At 43.9% G+C, this 18,599-nt stretch overlaps 1 protein-coding gene across 1 annotated transcript in view; it reads left to right on the forward strand.

Annotated features, from left to right (window-relative positions):
- Positions 1-18,599, forward strand: part of LOC308081069 (glutamate receptor 4-like) — a gene marked incomplete at both ends in the record, with an annotated part of 96,032 nt that overhangs the window by 59,137 nt on the left and 18,296 nt on the right. Inside the window, 3 exons of the mRNA XM_080457469.1 lie at positions 1,145-1,312; positions 3,384-3,488; positions 14,556-14,666. Of these exons, the coding sequence (XP_080313595.1) occupies positions 1,145-1,312; positions 3,384-3,488; positions 14,556-14,666 (384 nt within the window). The remainder of the gene's footprint in view (positions 1-1,144; positions 1,313-3,383; positions 3,489-14,555; positions 14,667-18,599) is intronic.

Here is an 18,599-nt window from a genome sequence, read left to right on the forward strand (position 1 = left end):
TGTGTGTGTGTGCGCGCGCGTGCATGCGCCAGTGGGCTAATGAAGAGGTCTCACCCCTCCGGGGGGGGGGGGGGGTATGAACTCCTGCCAGCGTGTAAAATGAGCTCTTGTCGCGTCCTCTTCCTCCTCTTCCTCCTCTTCCTCTCTCGTCACTCTGCCTGCCTAGAGCAGTGGTTCTCAGAGTGGGGTCCGGGGACCCCCAGGGTTCCTTGGGGGGGTATCAAGGGGTCCCCTTCAGCTAAATTAGTTAAAGGAGTTAGTTCACCCATTTTTCGTTGTGAACTACTCCTTTAACACAGCGTCACTATCATTATAACCACTTTAACTGTATTTGATATGTTGGCTATTCATAAATAGCAGATGTACAAGCTCACAGCGTGGCATAAAGCTGGTATTGAACATTTTTGAAAAACCGTGATAATCTTTGAATGATTTAGATTTTTGGGGTATATTTATACTTATTTTTTTAACACAAATCTTCTCTTCTGAAGGTCCCCTGGCACAAAGCCTTTTCAGATGGGGGTCCGCGGCCAAAAACACAGTCATTTGGGGGTCATTGACAAGAGAAAGTTTGAGAACCACTGAACTAGAGAACCGAAGTGTACATCACTGCCGCTAGAGGGCGCTAATCCCCTCTGTCACCATGTTGTTGTTTTTTTTCCTAGAACACACCATAGGGGTCACAATAGCGTAGCATAGCAACATAGCATAGCAACATAGCATAGCAACATAGCATAGCATCATAGCATAGCATCATAGCTCAGCAACATAGCATAGCAACATAGCATAGCAACATAGCATAGCAACATAGCATAGCATCATAGCTCAGCAACATAGCATAGCAACATAGCATAGCAACATAGCATAGCAACATAGCATAGCAACATAGCATTAGAACTAAAAATAAACAAATGACTCCTGTGATTTCACTCATATGGATATGAACCGTCATGAACCATCAACTGACGGTGAAAAAGTACTAATTTATCCAAAGGGTAAGAAAATAAATCAACATTATCTAAACACAGACGTTATCAAATGTAACTCATTATCTTAAACCACACATAGTCACATATCTGACAGAATCACCACCGCGCTCATTTTTTAAAAATCTTCCTCTCCTCCTCCTCCTCCTCCTCCTCAGTACACGTCGGCTCTGACCTATGACGGTGTGATGGTGATGGCCGAGGCCTTCAGGAACCTGCGGCGGCAGAAGGTGGACATCTCCAGACGGGGCAACGCCGGCGACTGTCTGGCCAACCCGGCCGCGCCCTGGAACCAGGGCATCGACATGGAGCGCACCCTCAAACAGGTAAAGAACCAGGGCGTCGACATGGAGCGCACCCTCAAACAGGTAAAGAACCAGGGCGTCGACATGGAGCGCACCCTCAAACAGGTAAAGAACCAGGGCATCGACATGGAGCGCACCCTCAAAACAGGTCAGAGAGAGGAGAAGCATTACACCTGGGACATTACAACGTACCCAAACATATGTGACTGATTTTGAATAGAGCTGAGTCGTCTTGCATTTTTTTTAGCAAAAAACAAGTAATATTTTTGACTTTTTGGGACAATTTTGACCAAATGTCTACATGTGCCTTGAAGGGGTGGGGGGGGGGGGGCGCAACAAAGTCACATTATGGCTTTCGGGGCATATATGATTTACTATGCTGTGCCTATCGGGACATACTGTAACTCGGACGGCGCTGAGTCGGCTCAAAGCGGAAAAAAAAAGTCTCGCTCCGCGGTGCTTCCAGTGGCTCAAGTCCGCTTGAGACGGCGCGTCTCCGATGTTTTAACTGATTCACTGCCAATCACGTAGATCTACGCGAACCTATTTAAACCCACCACGTGCCAGTCGCGTAGATCTACGTGAACTATTTTTTTTTTTACCCAAAGACCAAGGAGATATGATTTTTCGAAGATCTAGACTCTTATCCACTTCCTTGTTAACTTAAAACTAAAAAAATCTGTATCTCGGCTCCTGAGTACTTTTTTTTTTTCAATGAAAAATCTCTGGCACTGGCTAAAAAAAAATTGAAAATACCTCTGGCAGTTAATGTTTTAATGTTTTTTTTAATGTACGGAAGGGCACATGTTGATGTTTGGTCACTAAGTCACAATATGAGAAAAGTGAGACAGTGTTGTTTTTTCATTTCATGTGAAAGCAGAGAATCATAGCTACACATTGTAATATTGGTTGTGCAGTTTGACCCACCAGTTTTGTAGATATGGCTTATAGAGTGATATCTTGCATAGATACTCGGACCACAAGGCCTCTGAACTGTTTTTTAAATGTACTCGAGGCAAAATGCCTTTTCCATGAAAAAAAGGTTTCCCATAGGAATGAACGGACTAAATTAAATTATGGACAAATCACACAGAACTCAGTGGAAACGATGGCGTGAGGAAAGTGGAGAACACAGCAGAATAGAGGAAAAATAAACACCCATTTCAGCTTATTTTTCTATTGATTTTCTTTTTTACATTATTTGAGAGAGCAGTGGAGAGAGAAATGTTCAATGAAGTAGTTATTGTTGTGGCGTTGGGTTGTTTATTTGTCCGTACAGTGGAGAGACTGATGACTCAGCATGAAGCAATAAGCTCCTATGCTTTTCACATTAGAAATCCTCAGTGTTCATTATTCCACAAATGTAACCAAATGAACCCGCGAACGCTGAGGATTTCACTCTGCTGGGTCAAGGTGTGTCTGCATAGCACACACACACACACACACACACACACACACACACACACACACACACACACACACACACACACACACACACACACACACACACACACACACAGTTTCACAGTGCTTCCGCGGGGGGAAAAATAATAAAATGTGACCCCCCCGTTCTCTTGTTATAGGCCGTTGAAAATAGCATGTCTTGCAAAAAATACAGACGATTTCCCAAATGCGTTAACCAGGAAGTGAATGGAGCGGTACATCTTGGGATCACGTGATCTACTGGTTCTGTGTTTATCTGGGGATGAAATGGTCACTCATGTGTTAGCGAAGAGCGCCATCTAGTGGAAACACCTAAAAAACACCAAAAGTCGTAAAAGTCATCCTTGGCAGGCTGGGCCTTTGGGAAAAAAACGGACAGATTGGTGAACCAATGGGATCTCACAGATTATTTTCTCTGGAGATTTTGAACCCGTCCCTCCATGCCAGATATCAGACACGCCAGGGCAGCCTATTATTGAACAGACCTCTGAATTCAGTGATTGACCAATCAGAATGAAGCATTCAAACCAAGCCGGCGTAACAATAAGCCTGGTTAACGATGTGTCCTCTTCCTCCTCTTCCTCCTCTTCCTCCTCTTCCTCCTCTTCCTCCTCTTCCTCCTCTACCTCCTCTTCCTCCTGTGCTCCAGGTCCGGCTGCAGGGACTAACAGGTAATGTGCAGTTTGACCACTACGGCCGCAGGGTCAACTACACCATGGACGTGTTTGAGCTGAAGCCTAACGGACCCCGACGGGTAAGACCACCCACCCCCCACCCCCATATACCCCCCCATGTACCCCCCCATGTACCCCCCCCCATGTACCCCCCACATTAATCACCTTACCATTAAATACCTTATCCCCCCTCACATCACCCTGTCATCACCTTTCTCATCTCATTTTCATCTGTGAAAACATAGTGCTAGCCCATGGTCCATAAGGTCAGGAGTTCTCCTTAACGTGAATACAAGAAGACTCGCCCCAAAACACGCTCGCCCTCGGAACGGTCGCCACCATGGTATTCCTAACCTTAACCTCAGTAAAACTATGTCTAAACCTAACGTTATTCCTAAAACTTAACCTCAGTAAAACTATGTCTAAACCTAACCTTATTCCTATCCTTAACCTCAGTAAAACTGTGTCTAAACCTAACCTTATTCCTAAACTTAACCTCAGTAAAACTATGTCTAAACCTAACCTTATTCCTAACCTTAACCTCAGTAAAACTATGTCTAAACCTAACCTTATTCCTAACCTTAACCTCAGTAAAACTATGTCTAAACCTAACCTTATTCCTAACCTTAACCTCAGTAAAACTATATCTAAACCTAACCTTATTCCTAACCTTAACCTCAGTAAAACTATGTCTAAACCTAACCTTATTCCTAACCTTAACCTCAGTAAAACTATGTCTAAACCTAACCTTATTCCTAACCTTAACCTCAGTAAAACTATGTCTAAACCTAACCTTATTCCTAAACCTTAACCTCAGTAAAACTATGTCTAAACCTAACCTTATTCCTAACCTTAACCTCAGTAAAACTATGTCTAAACCTAACCTTATTCCTAAACCTTAACCTCAGTTAAACTATGTCTAAACCTAACCTTATTCCTAACCTTAACCTCAGTAAAACTACGTCTAAACCTAACCTTATTCCTAACCTTAACCTCAGTAAAACTATGTCTAAACCTAACCTTATTCCTAAACTTAACCTCAGTAAAACTATGCCTAAACCTAACCTTATTCCTAAACTTAACCTCAGTGAAACTATGTCTAAACCTAACCTTATTCCTAACCTTAACCTCAGTAAAACTATGTCTAAACCTAACCTTATTCCTAACCTTAACCTCAGTAAAACTATGTCTAAACCTAACCTTATTCCTAAACTTAACCTCAGTAAAACTATGTCTAAACCTAACCTTATTCCTAACCTTAACCTCAGTAAAACTATGTCTAAACCTAACCTTATTCCTAACCTTAACCTCAGTAAAACTATGTCTAAACCTAACCTTATTCCTAAACCTTAACCTCAGTAAAACTATGTCTAAACCTAACCTTATTCCTAACCTTAACCTCAGTAAAACTATGTCTAAACCTAACCTTATTCCTAAACCTTAACCTCAGTTAAACTATGTCTAAACCTAACCTTATTCCTAACCTTAACCTCAGTAAAACTACGTCTAAACCTAACCTTATTCCTAACCTAAACCTCAGTAAAACTATGACTAAACCTAACCTTATTCCTAACCTTAACCTCAGTAAAACTATGTCTAAACCTAACCTTATTCCTAAACTTAACCTCAGTGAAACTATGTCTAAACCTAACCTTATTCCTAACCTTAACCTCAGTAAAACTATGTCTAAACCTAACCTTATTCCTAACCTTAACCTCAGTAAAACTATGTCTAAACCTAACCTTATTCCTAAACTTAACCTCAGTAAAACTATGTCTAAACCTAACCTTATTCCTAACCTTAACCTCAGTAAAACTATGTCTAAACCTAACCTTATTCCTAACCTTAACCTCAGTAAAACTATGTCTAAACCTAACCTTATTCCTAAACTTAACCTCAGTAAAACTATGTCTAAACCTAACCTTATTCCTAAACTTAACCTCAGTAAAACTATGTCTAAACCTAACCTTATTCCTAACCTTAACCTCAGTAAAACTATGTCTAAACCTAACCTTATTCCTAAACCTTAACCTCAGTAAAACTATGTCTAAACCTAACCTTATTCCTAACCTTAACCTCAGTAAAACTATGTCTAAACCTAACCTTATTCCTAAACCTTAACCTCAGTTAAACTATGTCTAAACCTAACCTTATTCCTAACCTTAACCTCAGTAAAACTACGTCTAAACCTAACCTTATTCCTAACCTTAACCTCAGTAAAACTATGTCTAAACCTAACCTTATTCCTAAACTTAACCTCAGTAAAACTATGCCTAAACCTAACCTTATTCCTAAACTTAACCTCAATGAAACTATGTCTAAACTTATGTCTAACCTTTAACCTCAGTAAAACGAATACAAGAAAAAAATGGGGGCGCGTGTGTTTTGGGGCGAGCGTTCCGATTACCCTTAACGCTGTGCGACTGCTCGTGCATTTTCCTCATTGACCCGGTTTTGCCATGTCTAGACTTAAGTAAAAAACAGAAACAAAGACGTGTCTTTGATCGTCCAAAGCCGATCGTTCTCTGTGGCGGAAAAACTCGACTCCTAGAACGCCAACTTTTTATGTAAAATCCACTTTTGTGACCTGAAAATAAAATGCATCCTCAACACTGAGAAACTTACTGCCACCTCATGGATGCGGTTGTTCTTTATCACAAGCCAGTGTTTCAACATCCCAGTCTGTCTGACGGCCCACGATCTAAAGAACATCATCTCTGTCAGTGTCGGGTGGAAACCTCATATGTTCCAAAACTGTTACTTTTCAGGATTAAAATTCAAAAGTATCTAAAGTAGCAGATCTACAAGCTCGAGCTTGTAGATCTGCTACTTTAGATGCTTTTGTGTGACGCTGTAGTTTGATCAAGTAGGGTGTTAGTTTATGAAAAAAAACACAACAAGTTGGAATCTGGAGATGAGAGCTTTCTGCCCGACAACAACGCCATTAAGAATGTATTCAGGAAGACGGTAAACCATCAAAGGCAGGTCTGCTGCATCACAGGAACAGAAACACATGAAGAGACGCAATAAAGAAGGAAGCCACTGGAGCAGCTCCCGTGATTTAAGCCTTTTATTAAAGGTGCAGGTAGAAAGAAAGAGGATTTACCACTGAAGGCTTTGTCTCTACTGCAGCTTTAATAAAAGGCTTTTAATGGTCCACGTCTGTAGGCCTGTTTTCATTACAGTCTTACTGTTTTGCCCATTATTTTGAGGTCCACTTAACACGTTGAGTGCCAGAGTTAAAAAAAACAAAACAAGGTACAGGCAGTGCCAGCGTTTTTAACGATGTTTTAAGTTTTCAAGTAGTCACATAATATTTTGGTGGTGGTTGCTAATCACTGAGGTGATTCAGGTGTGGTTTCACAAATGTCAACGAGGTCATTGTGACCTCGTTGACATGTGTTGTTTGATGTTTGAAAATAGCATGTTTCACTTTGGTAAAACCGTTTATTTTTTAAGTGAATGGAGCAGCAAATCTTTGGATCGCGTTATCTCCTAATAAAAATTAAAAAAAAGTAAAATCAAAAATTAGAGAAACATTTTAGAAAAAAAAAGAAAGAAAATGTTTTGGCACACACAAAAAAAAATGTAAAAAACATAGTTAAAAAATAATAGAGAGGTAACGAAAATCCCCGACCCATTCACTTGTACGGAGTTGCTCACCCAGCGCATACTCCGTTTTTAGTTCACCCCTTCTTCTGTGTTGGGAAATGTGACAGACAGGGCCTGTTTGGGTCCTATGTAGCCTCCATCTCCAGGCTTTTATTTTCCTTCGCGTTTTGCTCAAAAATAAGAGCCTGGACCAGCCTGTTGACATTCCTGGCATAGGAAGTGGGAGTCAACCTTTCATTCCCACAACCAACCAGGGTGCAGTGGGCGTCGCTCCAAATGTTGTGAGGTCAGGGCTCTCAATGCTGCACATTGGGGGAGGAAGGAGGGGCGCGGGGCTGACGGACAGATCGGTGAACCAATGAGATCCCACAGATGTTTACTCCCGAGATTTTGCCCCCCCCCCCCAGGCCAGATATTAGACGGGCTAGGGCAGGCTAGATCCTATATGACACATTATTTTATCACCCTGCATGTCGTCTGGCATGCGCTCTAGTGTCACCTCCGTGCGCAACCCTTTGTGCAAGTTCATGAGTCGAGCCCATTGGTCGAAACCGTTTTCGCTCGTTCATATGTCCGGCCCAGGCCGTAATAAGCTGCAGTACCTCTGAACGGCCACCATGTCCAATGCGCTTCACTGCTCCCTCTCCGTTCTGGGGGCTTGAGACAGACCCACAGGTTGGGAAAGGCTGGTTTACGTGTAAGTGTGTGCTATGGATGTTTACTGTAAGTGTGTGCTATGTAGTAGAGATGAGGGGAGGAGTCATACAGTGGGGTAGAGGTGAGGGGAGGAGTCATACAGTGGGGTAGAGGTGAGGGGAGGAGTCATACAGTGGGGTAGAGATGAGGGGAGGAGTCATACAGTGGGGTAGAGATGAGGGGAGGAGTCATGCAGTGGGGTAGAGATGAGGGGAGGAGTCATACAGTGGGGTAGAGATGAGGGGAGGAGTCATACAGTGGGGTAGAGATGAGGGGAGGAGTCATACAGTGGGGTAGAGGTGAGGGGAGGAGTCATACAGTGGGGTAGAGGTGAGGGGAGGAGTCATACAGTGGGTAGAGGTGAGGGGAGGAGTCATACAGTGGGTAGAGATGAGGGGAGGAGTCACACAGTGGGGTAGAGATGAGGGGAGGAGTCACACAGTGGGTAGAGGTGAGGGGAGGAGTCATACAGTGGGTAGAGATGAGGGGAGGAGTCATACAGTGGGGTAGAGATGAGGGGAGGAGTCATACAGTGGGGTAGAGGTGAGGGGAGGAGTCATACAGTGGGGTAGAGATGAGGGGAGGAGTCATACAGTGGGGTAGAGATGAGGGGAGGAGTCATACAGTGGGGTAGAGATGAGGGGAGGAGTCATACAGTGGGTAGAGGTGAGGGGAGGAGTCATACAGTGGGGTAGAGATGAGGGGAGGAGTCATACAGTGGGTAGAGATGAGGGGAGGAGTCACACAGTGGGGTAGAGGTGAGGGGAGGAGTCATACAGTGGGGTAGAGGTGAGGGGAGGAGTCATACAGTGGGGTAGAGATGAGGGGAGGAGTCATACAGTGGGGTAGAGATGAGGGAGGAGTCATACAGTGGGGTATAGGTGAGGGGAGGAGTCATACAGTGGGGTAGAGATGAGGGGAGGAGTCATACAGTGGGGTAGAGATGAGGGGAGGAGTCATACAGTGGGGTACAGATGAGGGGAGGAGTCATACAGTGAGGTAGAGATGAGGGGGGGAGTCATACAGTGGGGTAGAGATGAGGGGAGGAGTCATACAGTGGGGTAGAGATGAGGGGAGGAGTCATACAGTGGGGTAGAGATGAGGGGAGGAGTCATACAGTGGGGTAGAGATGAGGGGAGGAGTCATACAGTGGGGTAGAGGTGAGGGGAGGAGTCATACAGTGGGGTAGAGATGAGGGGAGGATGACGTTATGACATCACATGAGCCAACGCTGGCCCCTCCCTCCTACCAAGACCCAAGGACCCACAGGAAGTCTGCCAACTAACTGAACACATGAGAGAGAGAGATAAGAGAGTGATGGAGAGAGAGAGGACAGAGAGTGATGGAGAGCGAGGGGATGAAATAGAGTGCCGTGGGGAGAGAGGTGGGGGGTAAATGGAGAGAGAGGGGGGGTAGGCCATCAATCAGCCGGATGCTTTTTGGCCTTGTAGCGAATCACACCAGGGGTCCTGTCAGGGCACCGCACGGAGAAACTGTGTGTGTGTGTGTGTGTGTGTGTGTGTGTGTGTGTGTGTGTGTGTGTGCGTGTGTGTGTGTGGTAGGGGGGTCTTGCGCCCCACGTGGTCATCAATCATCCCGAAATCCCGGAGTTAAGCCTGGTTTATACTTCGTCCTGCACCGGTATCGCGCACCAAAATCAGCCGACGTACAAGCTCACAGCGCGACGCTTCGCGGCGCGCTGTGAGCTCGTACGTCGGCTGGTTTTCCTGCGCTCGACACCTCCCGCCTCGCGGGTATAAATTAAGCGTTTTCCACAGCTCTTCCACTTCCTTTGCCTTGGCTTCCTCTTTGTCTTGCTCCTGGCTCTGAACGGGCCAATCAGGAGGCCAGCTGGCAGCCAGCCGCCGGTGCGCTGAAGCCTCCCCCGGTGTCCTGGCTCGCTCGCCGTGCTGACTTATGGCTGCTGTCTGAGGACATAAGCTCCACGCTGTCTTAACCTGCCAGCCCTATTCATATACCTGCACCGCATGGGATCTGTTACACAGAAAGGAAGCCATTTAGTTGGCTTTTTTGTGATCTTTTTTTTTATCCTTTAGTAATACAGTCCAGTACTTGAGTCAAAGTATAGATACTTCTGGTCCAGTACTTGAGTCAAAGTATAGATACTTCTGGTCCAGTACTTGAGTCAAAGTATAGATACTTCTGGTCAAATATTACAACAACGACAAGTGAAAGTTGTACAGTACTGGGGTACATGCTTTTAAAAATACTTGAGTATTCACAGTAGCATGCTTTTAAACATACTTAAGCATTCAAAAGTAAAGATTTCATATCCAGTAGTATACAGAAATGCACAGTAGTACTAAAACTTTTTTAAGTACTGCGCTGTCCTTCTTTCTTCTTCTGTTCTACTGTTGTAATACTACACCAGATGTGTCTACAGTATGTACAGGAACGTTTGATCACCGTGCTAAAGGAACGCACACCAAACATAAACGTCATCTTCATTGTCACATCACAGGTTTACAGGTGTGACATGTTTCACACAGGCTCCAGCATCTGGAGTTAATCAGGAAAGCGAAGGAAGAATCCTGTCAGATATCCATCATTATTTTCCTGATATCACTGCAGATAAATATATACATAAGTAGGTCAGACATGAAAGAAATGTCAATGGTACTGTACGAGGCAGCTAAAATGCTACTGTATGTATAAACATAATTGCTGCAGATATAGCAGATAGATACGTACATGACGTGCCAAGCGGGGATTGCGTCTCGGACTGAGACGGTAGTCATTTGGTAGCCTGGCATTGCTTGACGGACGATGTGGATTCACTCACACGTTCTTCCACGGTATCAGTCTGGACTTCGGCCCATAGTGGAGGAACGTGTGAGTGAATCCACGTCATCGGTCTGTGGCAATGCCAGGCCAGTAATTTGGTCCCTCGTGCCGGGTTCAAATCCCGGACAGGACATACACGTTACGGATCGTGGCTTTAATGACACAATTTTTGTGAGGCAAGTTTGGAACTTGCATCTGAATTCACCGCAGTGTTGTGTAACTGGCTTGAAAAAAGAATAAAGAAAAGGTCAAATCAGCAGTTAAACTGGAATGTGAAAAAGGTGTCTTTATTAAATCTTACATATAAATGCATAGAAGTGGCCAAAGACTGTAGATGAGGTGTTTACTCAGTGTGAGGAAGGTTTATTATCTGGATGCTATCCTGGCAAAGCAGTCGCTGAGGGTCGCCAAAGCTCTCTGTCGCCCAAACGCAAAACTTGCTTAAAAGTTCCCAGAAGATAATTAATTAACTCTTTGACTGTGGTTGACTCGATAACGCGTCAATTGCTAGTTTGTCCAGTTGGCTGTCGACGCGTTGGACGCGTTGGACGCGCGTTCATTGTTTAATCTCTGATCGCGCTATTCTGCAATGTTTCACTCTAGGATTCGAGTTCCACTTACTTCAGCCACACTTGCATCCGGTTTTGTCACGCAGATTCCGTTTCCGGTTTTCATTTTTTTTCCCTGGTCATTTTCGGCCAGAATAGGGAAACACACGGTTTTTCACACGGTATAATAAACGAACGGAGAGGTCCACTTCTATAATCTGTAGTCTGGGTGACGAACAGTCATCGCCGTCGTGTATCACATCGTAAATCTTTCCAATCGGAGAATCTGAGAACACGTCACATCCGGTTTGACGTATTTCACTGTTTGGGCCTGTTTGGGGGGGGGGGCAGCGAGTCAGCGAGCTGATGAAAGTGTCTATTTGCTGCTCTCTAGTGGTGGAACCATCGTATGTGTTCAAAACCGCAGCTACACAAACTATATGAAAATTAAATAACAAAATAACAAAACAAAGAAACACGAAAATCGCTGGCACTGGGGGAGCACTTTATGAAAATACTCTGGCAGTCAAAGAGTTAATATAATAACAAAGTATTTTAGCCATTACATAAAAGTCATCGTGGATAAAGAATGGTATTGATTATTTCCAATGATGGCTGGGAAAGAGGAGAACTGTTTTTTTTTAACTCATCAGAGACCCTCGCTGAATAGCTGTACTGGACCACCGTGCTCTGGCCACTCCACTGCGTTGTCCCAAAAATACACTGTTCAATAAATCATAACGTGGAGGAGAAGTAAAACTCATTTAGTTATCGCTCCAGGAGCCTAAAAATCACAAACATGACGGACGTTCCGGCGATCCAGACTGATGAGGCTTATGGAACAATAACCAATGAACTTTTATCTCCAAAGTTAACTTAAACCTCTATATGTTGACCACCGGAGTCCCTCAGGGCTCTATACTAGTGACCATTAGGGTTCAACTCCAGACCATTAGGGTTCAACTCCAGACCATTAGGGTTCAACTCCAGACCATTAGGGTTCAACTCCAGACCATTAGGGTTCAACTCCAGACCATTAGGGCTCAACTCCAGACCATTAGGGTTCAACTCCAGACCATTAGGGCTCAACTCCAGACCATTAGGGTTCAACTCCAGACCATTAGGGCTCAACTCCAGACCATTAGGGTTCAACTCCAGACCATTAGGGCTCAACTCCAGACCATTAGGGTTCAACTCCAGACCATTAGGGCTCAACTCCAGACCATTAGGGTTCAACTCCAGACCATTAGGGTTCAACTCCAGACCATTAGGGCTCAACTCCAGACCATTAGGGTTCAACTCCAGACCATTAGGGTTCAACTCCAGACCATTAGGGCTCCATCTGGTTCCACTGGTCAGGTGAGGAGCATCATCATCATCATCATCATAATCTCCATGGAGACGCCTCTGGTAAACAGACATCTGAAATACCATCACGGCCATTAGCATCATTTAATGGACGTCCTCTTTTATCTACTGTAATATACAGCCTCCATTAACATGCTTTGATACCTTAATGTACTATAGTAGGTCTATTATATTTACACTCTCACATACTGTGGATCCTAAACCTTTATATACTACAGTAGGTCTGTTATATTTACTGTAGATCTATAACATCATGTACTGTCAGTAGGTCTGTTATATTTACTGTAGATCTATAACCTTTATATACTGCAGTAGGTCTGTTATATTTACTGTAGATCCTAAATCTTCACAGACAACAACCATCCAGAGCAGAGTGTCAGGGACTCGCCCTCTACACGACAGGCACTTACTGTATTAATCTGAGCACGCACGCACGCACGCACACACTCACGCGCACACACACTCACGCGCACACACACTCACGCGTACACACACTCACGCGTACACACACTCACGCGCACACACGCGTACACACACTCACGCGCACACACACTCACGCGCACACACACTCACGCGCACACACACGTGCACGCGCACGCACATGCGCACACGCACACGCGCGCACGCACACGCACACGCGCGCACGCACACGCACACACCCTGCGCGGGGTAAGGAAAACAAGCCCCTCCCCTTCCCTCATCCAGTTACAGATACCCTGGATCACTGTTGAAACAAATAAATAACACCTGTGATTGATATAACCTGATCTAAGGTCTGTTTTAGTATGTCTACTAAACGGAAACCATCAGAACCAAGGATTGTATTACGGAAAGTCATGAAAAGTGAAAGTACTCAGTACTCAGTAGGCATGTAACGATTTATCGTAAATCGATTAAAATCGATAGAAACTGGTGACAATTTAAATCGACTTAATTAAAAAAAACATTGCGATGCAAACAGCAGAGGGCGTGTAAAAAAGAAGAGGATCTTTGTAAGAGAATTGATTTAAAAAAAAAAAGCGTTCAGTCATTTGCTACTGTGTTGAAAAGAGAATAAGAGAAAACACAGTATTATTATTATTTTTTAAAGGAGAAAAAAATACTGGATTTGTGTAAGAGAAATAATATTGTGAACCTAATATCGTCATTCAAATCGTATGGTGAGTTGAGGGAAACGTTACATACCTAGTACTCAGTACTCAGTACTCAGTACTAGAATGGTCCATTTCACAATCATTTTATTGGATTGTAATTAGTAATTAGTAATGTGTTAATGTGTTCATGGCTTTAATGTTGAGGCTGATAACTAATGTTCCTCTGAGATGTATCAGAGTACAAGTCTAACGCCCTTAAAGTACACTTATTTTATTTACACTAGTGCACACACACTCATTACTATGCACACGCACACACACGCATGCGCGCACACGCACAGGCACAAATACACATGCACGCACACACACACACACACACTCATTACTATGCACACTCACGTTGACGGTGTGTATAATGTGTTCTGACCTTGTGTCTGCAAATCGTCTACTGGAACCATGTAGACAAGTTGGCTCTGATCCAGGACAAGTACATGTACACTACTTTAAGCACACTACATGAGTACATGTACTTAAGTACACTACTTGAGTACATGTACTTGAGTACACTACCTGAGTACACTACCTGAGTACATGTACTTGAGTACACTACCTGAGTACACTACTTGAGTACATGTACCTAAGCACACTAAGTACACACATGAATCACTTAAAACCCTAAGATGTACTTTCGTAACCACGGTTCTCTGATATTACATACTTATGCAGTCATAAGGCAAATACATAATAGACAAATCACACAAATATTTGGTGCCCCCCCCCCCCCCCCCCCCCGCCCTAGTAACTCTGAGGACCCCCTGTGGAGGACCCATGGACTACACGTTTAAGTGGTTAATGTAACACTCAGGTAGATGTGTGTGTGTGTGTGTGTGTGTGTGTGTGTGTGTGTGTGTGTGTGTGTGTGTGTGTGTGTGTGTGTGTGTGTGTGTGTGTGTGTCGTGTGTGTGTGTGTGTGTGTGTGTGTGTGTGTGTGTTTGTAATGCATATGACCTTTGTGACCTTGCAGATCGGCTACTGGAACGATGCAGACAAACTGGTTCTGATCCAGGACAGTCCTCTGCTTCCTAACGACACCGCTGCCATCGAGAACCGGACCGTGGTGGTGACCACCATCATGGTAAGATACTGGCACACACACACACACACATACACGCACGCACACACACACACACACACACACACACACACACACACACACGCACACACATTGCCCTGAAAAAACATCAGCCATTACGCAGCTCAAAAATGATAATTTTTGACGACAATGAAAACAATGCAGTTGCCATACATAATGGTACATTTAGCATGTGTTGTCAGTGGGCTACTGAGGCAGGGAGGGCAGTGTGTCTCAATGTCAATTAAGACATATTTCCGCAAACAGTAGCAATTGTCAGCTATTTTCACTATTTTGGAAATTATTTTGGTTGTTTTTTTTACATCCAGATTATTTATTTTTGTTGTTTTCCTGATTGTTTTCTTTTTAATTTATGGAATTGTTTTCTTTTTAAAAGTTTGCCTATAACGACAAAGTGACGCAAGGTCACTGTGGTTAAAGGAGAATTTCACCCCTAGGAAGAACTTACAGTCACTCAATGTTAGTAATATTTGTAGTAGATAACTGTAGCAAAATTTGAAATTTGCACCCTATGGCCAGAAAAATATAGAAGTCTGTGTGTTTGACTGGTGTTTGACTGGACTGCTGCATTACTACAATGACCATAATGCTTTGGGGCACTGCCCTTCCTTGTGGGGAGGGGAGGCTGCGTGGGGGTGTGGTCTACATTGTAGTCAGGAAATAAGGTGAGATAAAGAGACTATGAGTCAAATGACTCATAGTCTCTGAGGATATGGATACAAATCTAAAAATACAGATAAAACACAAAAAAACACACCAGGATCATGTTTATGGGTCCTAGACCTAGATACAAATAGGGGTTTGATGCAAAATCTGCGAAAAGTCCCTTTAAGACACGCAGTCATAGTGGGAGCGACAGACTGACCTTTAACCTTAGACAGAGAGTGAAGAGGAAAGGAAGGAAGAGAAGGAAGAGAAGGAAGAGAAGGAAATGGAGGCTCATCATCTCTCAGCTCAACTCCTCCCTCTTTTCAGCCCCTGATGAGGAACCCCCATTTTAAGAAACTGACAGCCAGGCCAGGCCAACCGGCAGGAAATGAGGAGGAGGGGGGCCGTAGGGGGAGGGGCCACTTCCTGTCTACAGTACCAGCCACCATGAGGCCCTAAACACAGCTCTGACACAGGAGAGAGAGAGAGAGAGAGAGAGAGACCCCCGTAACCGACAGGAGAGAGAGAGAGAGACCCCCGTGAAAGAGAGGAGGGAGCGAGAGACCACCGTAACCGACAGGAGAGAGAGAGAGAGCCCCCGTGAAAGAGGAGAGAGAGAGACCCCCATAACCGAGAGGAGAGAGAGAGAGCCCTGTGAAAAGGAGAGATGGAGAGAGAGAGAGAGAGAGGACAGCCCTGTGAAGTGAAGGAGAGATGGAGCCCCTCCTGATGGGGGTGAACCTGAAGAGGACAATGAACCCCATGAACCCCCTAACCCTGGACGGCTGGCGTAGCGGTCCAGGCTCAGTGTAGCCTGACTGACGGCGTGTTGCGGGTTCGAGTCCGGAGCCTTTGCTGCATCTCTCTCCCCTTTTCCTGTCAGACTAAACTGTCCTATAAATGAAGATATACAAACCCTAACCCTATAAATGAAGATATACAAACCCTAACCCTATAAATGAAGATATACAAACCCTAACCCTATAAATGAAGATATACAAACCCTAACCCAGAGTCCTGCAACGGGCCGGGTACCCGCGGATACCCGACGGGTACCCGCGTTTGACGGGTGAAAACGGGTGAAAATTTTACTTTTATAAGATCACGGGTACGGGGACGGGCGGTACTGAACTAATCGCGGGCGGGTATCATTTTATTGTGAAAATCAGAGAGCACTGTTTCCGCCCAAACAACGTAACTTGTATAACTTAACAGCACAACTGCATGGAGCATGCTGGACAGTTATCTTAACTCACAAAAACACATTGAACATCCTGTTAAACCTTCAAATTAAAAGTATATGATGACATAAACAACGACACATGTTTGCTGCGTAGATGCGCGTTCGCGCGTGGCTTAGCTCGCTCCTCCGTCTTCACTTGCTTTCTGTACAAACCTGACCACTGAATGTAGCGCTGTTGTTGAAGGCTGCTATCTTTTTCAACACACTTTTCAATAGGATTTACATTTTACACGGGTAAACGGGCGGGACAACGGGTCGTTTATTTGACGGGCGGGGGCGGGTCTGGTTCGTATTTTGAAATTATCACGGGTGACGGGTCGGTCTACGGATCTGAGTATTGACGGGCGGGGCGGGCGCGGGTTCTCAAAATTGGACCCGTGCAGGACTCTGCCCTAACCCTATAAATGAAGATATACAAACCCTAACCCTATAAATGAAGATATACAAACCCTAACCCTATAAATGAAGATATACAAACCCTAACCCTATAAATGAAGATATACAAACCCTAACCCTATAAATGAAGATATACAAACCCTAACCCTATAAATGAAGATATACAAACCCTAACCCTATAAATGAAGATATACAAACCCTAACCCTATAAATGAAGATATACAAACCCTAACCCTATAAATGAAGATATACAAACCCTAACCCTATAAATGAAGATATACAAACCCTAACCCTATAAATGAAGATACACAAACCCTAACCCTATAAATGAAGATATACAAACCCTAACCCTATAAATGAAGATATACAAACCCTAACCCTATAAATGAAGATATACAAACCCTAACCCTATAAATGAAGATACACAAACCCTAAGATAAAACATGAACCCCTGAAGAGGACGATGACAACAGAGTGACAAACACACTTATTTAAGTGGATGGATGGATGGACACACATTATTATTATTATTATTATTATTATTATTATTATTCACTACACTGGCTTCCCATCTCCGTCAGGATGGAGTACAAGGTCTCCCTCCTCACACATCAGACCATCTACAGCAATGCCTCCTCAAACCCCCGAACTCCACCCGCTCACTCCGCTCCAGAAACTCAAACGCACTGGAGCCCATCCCCCCCCCCCCCCCCCCCCCCCCGCACAACACATCTCCGCTCCATGGGGGATCGGGCCTTCTGCTCAGCAGCTCCTCCACTGTGGAATGCCCTCCCGGACCATCTGAGAGCACCACAGTCCATTGACACTTTTAAAAAGGGCCTAAAAAACCTTCCTTTTTAACAAGGCATTTGCCTAGATAGAGATGTAGTTGTTTTATCTTTTTTAACTTCTACTGTGTTCTGCTGACTTGATTTGAAGTTTATACATTTCACCGTTTTATTATTATTGTTGTTTTCTTATTTATTTTTTGTTTTTAACCTGTAGCACTTTGATGTTTGCTTCAAATATAAAGTGCGTTACAAATAACATTTATTATTATTATTATTATTATTATTATTATTATTATTATTATTATTATTATTATTATTATTATTATTGAGCCATAAATCCCTTTTTATTGAACTCAGAAGAACCTTCCAAGATACAAATGGATACATTGAACACTGAGGATTTTTACTGTGTAGCTTATGAACAAGCCCACACTCTGAAGCGTGTGTGTGTGTGTGTGTGTGTGTGTGTGTGTGTGTGTGTGTGTGTGTGTGTGTGTGTGTGTGTGTGTGTGTGTGTGTGTGTGTGTGTGTGTGTGTGTGTGTGTGTGTGTGTGTGTGTGTGTGTGTGTGTGTGTGTGTGTAGGTGGTGCGTCCTTTGAGTGATGCCGTTACAGACAGGATGTAATAGTCATGTGTTGTTGAAGCGGTGATTCATGCAGACCCCTTGAATGTGGCGTGAGAAACAGTGACTTAAAGAATAATAACTTCTGGGCTGAGTTATTGTTCTGACTGTAAGCCTGTCATGCTTACTAGATCCACTACTTTTTTTTAAATTTGAATCCTGAAGAGTAACAGTTTTACATTTGTCACCTTGCTAAACTAATGGCCTAAGTCAGT

Source organism: Gymnoscopelus braueri (assembly GCF_963280865.1).
Source record: "Gymnoscopelus braueri genome assembly, contig: SCAFFOLD_169, whole genome shotgun sequence".
Lineage (NCBI taxonomy): Eukaryota > Metazoa > Chordata > Actinopteri > Myctophiformes > Myctophidae > Gymnoscopelus > Gymnoscopelus braueri.